This window comes from Lactuca sativa, chromosome 7 (genome assembly GCF_002870075.4).
Source record: "Lactuca sativa cultivar Salinas chromosome 7, Lsat_Salinas_v11, whole genome shotgun sequence".
Classification (NCBI taxonomy): Eukaryota; Viridiplantae; Streptophyta; class Magnoliopsida; order Asterales; family Asteraceae; genus Lactuca; species Lactuca sativa.
Genome location: NC_056629.2, coordinates 153,299,613 through 153,309,885, shown reverse-complemented (window position 1 = coordinate 153,309,885; position 10,273 = coordinate 153,299,613). Strand labels below are relative to the sequence as shown.

General features: G+C 32.0%; 2 protein-coding genes across 3 annotated transcripts; both read right to left on the bottom strand.

Annotated features, from left to right (window-relative positions):
• Positions 1-450: 450 nt before the first annotated feature.
• Positions 451-2,167, bottom strand: LOC111904228 (endo-1,4-beta-xylanase 5-like). Its single transcript, XM_023900009.3, has 3 exons — positions 2,010-2,167; positions 1,820-1,923; positions 451-1,759 (listed from the first exon to the last, which is right to left on the bottom strand). Exons 1-3 carry the CDS (start codon positions 2,059-2,061, stop codon positions 596-598), a joined length of 1,320 nt encoding a protein of 439 aa, XP_023755777.1. The 5' UTR covers positions 2,062-2,167; the 3' UTR covers positions 451-595.
• A 3,570-nt stretch (positions 2,168-5,737) lies between these two features.
• On the bottom strand, positions 5,738-9,011 carry LOC111904227 (DNA polymerase kappa). Of its 2 annotated transcripts, XM_023900007.3 has the most exons (12): positions 8,800-9,011; positions 8,409-8,581; positions 8,119-8,292; positions 7,917-8,040; positions 7,727-7,827; positions 7,455-7,637; positions 7,255-7,375; positions 7,051-7,179; positions 6,868-6,959; positions 6,683-6,794; positions 6,177-6,606; positions 5,738-6,080 (listed from the first exon to the last, which is right to left on the bottom strand). In XM_023900007.3, the coding sequence occupies exons 1-12, from the start codon at positions 8,903-8,905 to the stop codon at positions 5,963-5,965; spliced, it is 1,863 nt and encodes a 620-aa protein (XP_023755775.1). In that variant the 5' UTR covers positions 8,906-9,011; the 3' UTR covers positions 5,738-5,962. The 2 variants fall into 2 exon arrangements, with proteins under 2 accessions (XP_023755775.1, XP_052621259.1); XM_052765299.1 differs by lacking the exon at positions 8,800-9,011 and having other exon boundaries at positions 8,377-8,514.
• Between the last annotated feature and the right edge of the window lie 1,262 nt (positions 9,012-10,273).

Here is a 10,273-nt window from a genome sequence, read left to right as displayed (position 1 = left end):
CGATACTAATTTTGAAAGACTGGAGCTATTTTTTATAGTAATCAATGTTTACGCTTCATTTTTATTATGGATTTTGTGATGGGTTTGATGTTGGTATGTGTTCGAGTTCCTTGTGTGTGTGTATTTGGAGTTGCAGGCGTGTTTATGTTTAGAGAGAGAGAGAGAGAGAGAGAGAGAGAGAGAGAGAGAGAGAGAGAGAGAGAGAGAGATGGGAAAATATAAAAAATACAAAAAAGAAATTTAAAGGGCAAAACAGTCAATTCAAGTGCCCTATGGACCAAAAATACAAAAATTTCCTAAGTTTGGGACTAAAAACTCAGAAAAATCTTGATTTTGGACCTTCTATGCAAACCGAAAACTTTTTGGACCCTATCCAAAGATTTTTACAAACCACAAGGACCAAATTTGTAGTTTTGTCAAAAATATATAATTTGAGTTTTTCAAAAGTAATTATGCTATCAAATAATACCTTCGTTCATCTCATTCAAATCAAGATAATCTTAATACAACTTTTGACACATGCTTGTCACAAAAAATGCTCCAAAATTGAAAACCAAAGGAACAAATTAAATAACATCATTAAATCTAGTCTCAATTAGCCCATAATTTGAACATGAACCATTTTATCCGGAATGCTAACTTTATCCACCTTCAAACTCACGCGACTAGAAGCATTACTCACAGGATCCACCACCTTGACTTCATACCCACCATTAAACACCGAAACTTGACAGCTTCCATTAAAATCCGCCATAGCTTCAATCTCCCCAGTTCTCCATTCTTCCATTAACCCATCAATCAAATCCCCAATTGGCGTATTCACCAAATTCTCATCAGCCATACACATCACATCACATCCATCAATCGACGCACCTGTCCATATAATCATCGCCTTCACAGCTTCATGTGAAAACGACTCCCGAAGTATCTCCTCCAGATAAATCACCTGTAATCCACTCCAATTTTTAAGGTTTGGATCCATTTTAACATCCAGTTCAGTCAACCATATCGGTAAACCCGTTTGACTCAACGAGTCAAGCGAGCTTCTCACATAATGAAAATCAATCGGCTCAGCCCCATAATGCGATTCCAACCCTATCCCCATTTTGACCTCGCTATTCCCCGGAAACGACTGAATCTTCTTCATCCTTCTCAAGTATTTCACAGGAGGAGCGTATTCATCGTTCACATGTTCAGTGGTGTTAAATTCATTCATGAACAAAACCGCATTCGGATCAATTTTATGAACTCGATTGAAAAACAACGACGACGCGTTCTTCCCGAGTCTCTTCTCGAAGAAGTTATGATGCAGATTCTCGTTCATCACATCCCAACCAATCAACCTTCCCTTATATCGATTCACCACCGAATCAACTCTTCTGTTTGCTGCTTCCAACAATTGTTCAGGTGATAATTTTCTCACCCATTTTTGGTTGTATTTCACATCGTCCCATAAGATCGTATGCCCTCTCACGATTATCCCGTGTTCATCTGCAAATTTGATCATGGCGTCTGGATCTGCGTAGTTTTCTTGTCCCTGAGTTGCTTCAGTCCAATACCATTTGAGCTCATTGTGGAAATCTGCAGCTGTGAATCTTGAAGCAAACCATTTTTTGTAAGCAGTGTTGTTGAGGATTCTATGAGTCATTCCACAACCCCAGTGGAAATCGGAGGTGAGTTGCTTTATGTACAGTTTTGCCCCTCTGACTTTTGTTCCATTTACATAACTTACCTCGAAAGTTAACTCTGTTTTTCGTCCCTAATAACAAATTTTGAATTAACCAAAGTTCAATAAGATTATTTAAAACGACTAATTTACCTCATTGATCTTCTTTTCTTGATAAGATCGCCATTCTTGTTTAGTATAAGGACTGAATAACGTTGCATACGGGTCAAAGCTATCATCATTGACTTGGGCATGAACTGCATAAAATAAAAATATTTTAAAGATAGATCGATAAAATGAGCAAATACACCTACAAAAACACGTAAAAAACACACATAGTAACCTAGGAGTAGCAAAATGCATGGAAGAAGAAAGATTATAATGAGTGTCTTCATTGAGTGTTGGGTTTTTAAGATCCAGAAGTGAATGGGGGTCTATACTCTAGATCTTATCTTATTAAGCACATGTGATTGTGAATGTGATAGAATCTTTTTGAGACTTTTTTTTTGGGACCCCAAAATCAAGGTGAATAAAGATAAATAATTGCCTCGTGAAGCATATGCTGTTTTGTCAGTATTAACAAATAATAATAAGTTTCACCAAACAAAAAATACGTGTTTTTTAATTTATTTATTGATTTCATGAATAAATGTGATCAAATGGGAAGTATAGATAAATTCCATACCACTAACGAGAGGTCACGTCGAATTGTTGACTTTTTGTACATGTGATAGAATCCTTGTTTTTTCGTCGCTTTAAAAAAAAATACATTACATAATTAATGTAAGGAACAAACTTTTTTTGTTCTGTTTATATCTTTATGATCGGGTTTAACAGGTTTCACCGGTTAAGTTAATTTTTTTCTGTGTTACAATATGATTATCCTAAACTTTTTTGGACACCAAGGTTTTTAGGTAAACAAAAAATATATTTTTAATGTTTCTTATACATCTTTTGTGTTTTTATGCGGTTATTAAATCCAAGTATTTTATAATCTATTGAAATGCCAATCGAAACTCTGACTTCCCTTCGGCTGTTCCAACTTCGACATTGCACACATGCTATGGTTCAAGCCTCCACCCTCTAAGTTTTTCATTGTCAATTATCACTTTGTCTTGAGCCTCACTAAGAATTAAGAATCAAAAACTAAGATTGATTGTGAAAATTGTGATTGTTGTTTTGTCTTTGATTCTTGAGGCCTATAAATCATAACAAAAATATTGATTGAATGATTGTTCATTTGTTTGCTAATGAAACAATGATACTTCTTTAGTTCTTTGGTACTTCGAATGTAGATTTGTCAATTGTCCTTTGTTACAAAAAAAATCAGAATTGATTGTGTCAAAAATCAGAATCCATAATGTTTTTGTTCAAGATTTAGAAAAGAATGAAAAAAAAAAACAATATATGAAAGATGAGCATGTTAGAAATAATGTCTATTTCCTTACAATCTTAATCACCTAACAAGTGTGGATGTTACCTACTTAATCTTGTTAGTGCAAGTTTGTTGGGGACTAATGTTGCACATTTTTGGAACTTGGCACTAAAGGTTGAGGGGCTGCTGGGTATTTTTGTCAAAGTAGAGATGCAACTTTAAAAACTTGTATCCCTCTTAGAGATTAACGGAGACAAACGAGGCTAAAGTTAGATCCCCCGTCCTCATCCCCAAAATTTTTCTATTCCCCTGTCCCGTCCTCGCCCATGAAATTTCTGTCCTCCCCTCTCCCTCTGTTTTGTTGTCTTTTTTGGGTTAAAAGAAACTATTTTTTTTGTTAAAAAATAGTTATATAAACCATAATTTTCCATGTTAAAAACAAAAATATTGTAACATCTCACAACGTTATACTAACAATTTACAAACATGGTATTTTGTTTAATTTGAAAGCTCACAATTATTGCTATTATATATATATATATATATATATATATATATATATATATATATATATATATATATATATATATATATATATATATATATATATATATATATATATTAACGGGCCCTCCATTGGGGGTTTGGGACGGAACTGCGCACCCCCGCCCCCGCCCCCGAAAATAAAACGGAGATTAACATTGTCCCCACCTCGCCCCGTCCCTGGTTTATTAAACAAATATCTCCCATACAAGATCGGAGTCTCACACGACTTTTTGACATCTCTATTCCCGCTTAAATGATACGATTGTAATCATATGTATAGTGAGGCATAATGTATTCATAGATGCTATATAGTAAAAAGAGTTTGGTTTTCATTTTGATCTCATAATATACTTTCCATACTATCTATCTATAGGGGTGGCAATGGGTTGGGTCATAAACGTGTTGACCTGTTTAATTAAATGAGTTTGAAATCCTTACTCAACCCAACATGTTTAAGTAAACCGGTTGAGAATTCGCAACTTAACCCAACCCAACATTTTTAGTAAATAGGTTGAAATCGGGTTGACCTGTATATTATTTTCTCAACCCAACCTATTTATTACACAGATTAAACCTGGATTAACTCGTTTCAATGTTCACAAAAAACTCCTTATAAATAAAATAGTACATCAAATAAAATTACATACAATATAAAAAATATAATAATTGTTAAGTTTGAAAATAATACAACAATAAGTTTATAACCCCATAACACAAATAAAAATCAAGTGTTTATAATCATAAAACATTATAAATATTTAATTATTAAATTCTACGTAACTTGATTATTACTTTTACCAACTCAAATTCTAGTAACGGTTATTGATCCATGGTTTTTGATAAATAAAAATAATCAAAATATAATGATCAACTAAATAATAATACCAAATAAATAAAAATTAAAAAATATTTAAAAGTTTTAAATGGGTTAACGGGTTGTAAACGGGTTAGGAATTTCAACCCTAATCCAACCCATTTAATTAAACAGGTTAGATGGATTGACCCATTTAGTTAAACGGGTTTAAAATCTCAACCCATCCTGTTATTTATTGGGTTGGGTTTAGATTGGGTTGGTAGGTTCGGGTTGAGATTGTCATCTCTATCTATCTGATGCTCTGTCTGTTTTTTTATCTCTTAGAACTCTTAGTTAGGGTTTTTTTGTTCTTGATCTTTGTTAGGGTAGAATAATAGAACAATAGGATCTGTGTAGTGAGATTTATCTTGTTTTTTAATGAGAAGTTGATACTTTTATATTTTTGACATAAGTACATGAAATTTGATTTAAATTCACTACATGTTGATCTTATAGAACGACCAAGTATGAAATATTATCATGTGAATCAAAGAAATGAAATTAGAAGAGCATACTTGCAAAAAAGATATTGTCAACCCCAAAACCATGATTTTCCACGTCATTTTGGAGGTAAAACTCGAAGATTTAATCTATCTTGGTTTGATGTAATAAATATTGATGAGAATATAGTATAAAATAAAATGCCGCTTATGTTGTTATCTATTCAAATCTAATATATAAAATCAAGGTGGATTGGATTCTCTGGTGAAATCTGGATTCAAAGTGTGGAATAGGAAATCAAGACTAAATCTTCACAAAGTTGAAAATCCACACAATATTGTCGTCCAAATATGTTAAAATTTGATGAACCAAATTACCAAACAAAGTCAATCATATATGTTTTTAAGAAACAAACTGCCTTACAAAAAAAGAATATTGTATTTGTTTGAATGTTTCAGTTGACTGCGTCTAGTGACGCTTCAACTTTTTCCAAGTATAGTTTCTTGATTTTGAAACATTATTGGGTCTCCCTACAAGCGACAAGATAATTATAAAAAAAAAAAAAAACAACTTAAGTTGTGGCTGCATTGTCTTTTGCTTTGTACTCTTTCCTATAGTTTGTATTATTCTTGCATGTTGCAACAACAAATGTGGAACATGTGTTTTCAACAATGAAGTTGATAAAGATTGATATTCGCAACAAAATAGAAAATCATTCTTTAAGTGATAGTTTATTGTCAGAAATTTAGAAAGTATTATTAATGATATATACATCATTTTATCATTTTATAAAATTAACATCTAAACTTTGATAGAGACCAATTAAGATAACAGAAATAGAAACAACTAGTCAATACGAGAAAAAAAAAATCATAGTCGATCTTTTAATATCAAGTCAAAAAAAGAACACACTTACATAAGTTAAAATTTTACACAATCTATTCCTCTTGGTAACCATAAATTTTCATGTGCTTTTTGGAACAATGATCACAATCATTAACTATGAACAAGATATACACATGTTAAATTATTAATTGTTGGATTATTTTACATATAAATATAAAATAAAATACTATAAATTCTAACTCCTTTTTGTAAAAAATGCATCAATGGGAATATGGTCACCATTTGTAACAGCATGTTTTTGCTTCTTCTTTCCTTTTCCTTTCTCAACACCACCATCTTTCTGACTCATCATCCTGACACACAACACAAGTCAAACAAACTACAGCTAAACACAGTACAACCTGTTCTGTTCTGTTTTGTTCTGTGTAACAATATAACATATAATATACCTATGTTTGAATGAAAGATTTTTGTAAGTTTGTTCTGATTCTTCTTCTTGTTGAAGTTTTTGAGCAAGATGAAAATCAGAATGCTCTTGTCTTTCTTCCACAAAACTTGGAGGCAATTCAATCCCACATACCAAACACTTATAATCATCCAACCACATCAATGATGATGATGATGAAGGCCCTGTTTCATTATTATTATCTGAACAACATGTTTCTATAACTTGTAAATTCTCATGATCATCATTTAAACTGCAAATATTCTGATCATCAATTTCAGAAAAATGCTCAAAACATGGATCTGAATTCTCTTCATCAACTACAGTTTCCTTGTTAGATTCTCCAGATTTTATAAAATTCAAAAGAGTTCTTTGTGTAGGATCAGATACACCACTACCACCTTTATCTTCATTGAAATGAGACATACGTAATCCTACAAAAAAAAAAAAACATTTTCTTTATTATCGATAATAAATATTATTATTTAATTTTCACACAATAAACATTACCGATTAATCTAAGTGATACAGGAAGTTCAGCCTTGAGAAGCTTTGAAGCATGTTTCAGTATATCTTTACTTGACCTTATATAACTTTGCAAAGTCATCGCTCGAGTTCTCACCTAAAATTTTCAAAATTTTTATCCTGAAAAAGACGAAAATGCCCTTCTATCAAAAAAGGAAGAAACTGTGTACCTCAAATGATGCGGTTTTTAGTTTGAGTGTCAGTGTCTTTCCATGTAGATCTTCTTTCTCCATGTCAGCAGAAAGCATCTCCGAAAGTTCAACTGCAAATTGAATTTTAACAAATATAAAATTCTGTAAAGAAATATAAAATATAAACTCTCATAAATGATAATATAATAAAAGATAAATCACCTAATTTCTGATTAAAAAAGGCCTCGTCTTTAGTTGCAGAAAATGTTCTCTCATTGCTCATACTTTTTCGTGATCTAACATTCGGTGCTTCTGTTCCCCCAAGTCCTAACCCTACAGACACAAAAAACTCTACATTGTACAAAAACCATCAGGGGTAGTATCGTCTTTTTACCAACAAAAATTAAAACTTCAAAAACACAATACCTGCAGATGAAGGAGAGAATAGTGCAAAAAGTAAGGAGCTTTTCTGCAACAAATCTTCACATGTCTTGATCTCAAATACATCTTTTAAGATAGTTTCTGTCACTTTACCAATTCCCCCAATCTAAAAGATTAAAGATCCAATCAAAGTAAGAAAAAAAGTGAAATTAGGGTAAAAGGGTATATAAGTAATTATGCAGTACCTTTCGTATAGGAAGTGAGGATATAAATGTCATTATAGCAACCCGATCATTAGGTAAAACAAACTGCCCGTTTGGTTTGTTTATATCTGAGCAAACTTTTGCAAGTAACCGATTTGGAGCAACTCCAGCACTACATGTTAATCCAGTAGCTTTATACACATTTTCTCTAAGCTCTTCAGCAACCTTTTTATAAATATGAAAATTAAAAAAAGACTTACAATTTGTATTTTTTTTCAATATATATGAAAAGAAAGAAAAAAAATTTGACTTACTTCTCCACCTGATAAATCCCTTTCCTTGCAGACTTTTGTGATATCTAAGTATGCTTCATCAAGACTTGCAGCAGTGAAATTTGGATCATATTCATGATAGACTGATGATTTCAGAGGAGAATTTATAAAATATTTCATGAAAGAAAAGTATTTAGAGTGAAATGAAATAATGAATCAATGGAATTGTTACCTTTTCTAGTTAAGTCACTGTAATATGTGTATTTCTTGAAATCTGTAGGCACAAATATCAAGTCTGGACATAATTTACTTGCAATGAAACCAGGCATTGCAGCTCGAACACCAAACTTTCGTGCCTGAAAAATGTGGAAATTAGGGTTTTGAAAGAGGGGATTTTATTATGAAAAGAAAAAGGAATTTTTGAGTTTTGGAACCTCGTAATTAGCTGTAGAGATCATGGACATGCTGCCAACAGCCATTGGTTTTCCTTTTAATGAAGGGTTGCTTAAGGTCTCAACAGCTGCATAAAAAGCATCCATGTCTACATGCAACCAGATTCTTGACAGATCACGTGTAGTATCTAATTCTGCAATCCGTTTATCAGCAACCTATCATAATCATGGAGGAGATTACTTTAATTCATACAAAAATGTTTTGTTCGATGCATCTTCTTGAATAAAAGAGGAGCATACAGTATGATAATGTTTTTGTTGCAGTTAGTTACCCTCTGATAATGAGATATATCAGTAGCTTTTAGATTTGCAAGATGATTACGCATGTTCTCGATCTTCTGTTTCATATAAGCTTCTTTTCTTTCTTCATTCTCAAAATACTTTGAACCTTTGCTCATTTCATACACTATTCTTTGCACTTTTTCCTTATCGACTCCTTCCATACCTATCAATATGAAAGTTCAGTTAGCGAAAGATGCACTGTCATGACTGCTCAGACGTTTACGCAATAACAAATAAATTAGAAGCTTGATGAAAACTTCAATATTCAGCGATGAAATTCAATTAATTGGAGGTAATTTCAGTGGTTTTGGCAGAGATTGATTTAAGCATTTAGAATACAAAGAGAAATTATGGATAATTGAAAGATGAGAGGTGAAATACCTGCTTTGGCGTTAGTATAAACAGTGTTATAAGACTCCCATGGCCGCGGAGCTGAATCTACCATCGAAGATGATGATGATGATGATGATTGTTCGGATTTCGCCATGTCCGCTTTCAATTCAATTTCAAAGTTGCAGGATGTAGAAAGGGGCAAAATTAGTACCGCGAAACTTGTTGAAGAAGGAGTTGGGCTTTTATTTATATATCTTCAGTGCCCTTTTTGTCCGGGTTGGGCCTATTCATATTAGATTGAATATTTAATTTTGAAATAATTCCAAGATTGGTCCATGTTGTTTTTAAAAATGCATATTAAGGATAACTTTGGTTAATGATATATAAAATCAAGTATAGTTATCTCTTTATGAGTAACTCCATTAAAAATTGGATGTTAAATGTAAAATATCAAAATACCATAACCTTGTATTTATGTTATATTATTAATTAAGTAGTGGGTGATCGGTAGATCATGGGTTACTTTTTTCTTAATTTGAAGACAATATTTTGGACGTTTTCACTTTTTTTGTCCCTACCATTTTATATGGTTTGTATTGATGTGCAATTTATTCTTGATGGTTCAGTATTGGAAAGACAGACGAAGGAATTACACTTCTTGGCCCATCACCTAAATAAAGAAAACAATATCACATATGGTTTTATAGACATGTACAAAGTATATGTTGAAAAATATCTAGAAAAATAAATAAATTAAATTAAGTCTTAACGTTTTACGAATTTGTCCTCAACTATTTTTCCATTTTGCCAAATTAAGTCTTCATTTTCCTGAATATTTTTAAGAGCCACTTATCCAGACATCACTTATTAAAAAAAAGCAGCTAAAAGCTCGTTGCACTGATCTGAGCTTGTTTCTTAATCAAATGATCGGTCAACTGGCCGAGTCTCCGCTTGAGTTCAACATCCACTTCAATTGGACTTTGAATCTCCTTTCGGGTTTCTTCAATGCATGTTTCAATACCAAACATGTAAGGTAAGATTCATACCATACAAAAGGTGCAAAATAACAGCCTACTTTTATTTGTTTTCTATTATAGCATCCTACTTTAGTTTTTTTCTATTTTGGTTATAGCAGTGTACTTTCAAAACTCTATCTAATTGTAGCAATGTTATCCAAATGCAAAGCTATTTTCACTGCTATAAATGATAATACTTTACGAAATATCTAAATATAAAGTGAGTTGTTAATGATACAACATCATCCATTTATAGGGGTATTTTGGTCCGAATTTCTATATGATGTCTAACTATGATTCTGAATCTCGTGTTGATGTTATAACCACTTTACTTGAAAAAAAATAACACAACAATACATGCAAACAAAGGAATATTTTTCAAACATGTATGTATAAAACAAACAAAAGTGAAGAAGAAAATGTCATGTATCACTTTATATTACAATTCATTTAATAATGTATAAATAAGATTACAAAATATACTTTTGTTTGGCTTTGTTATAACT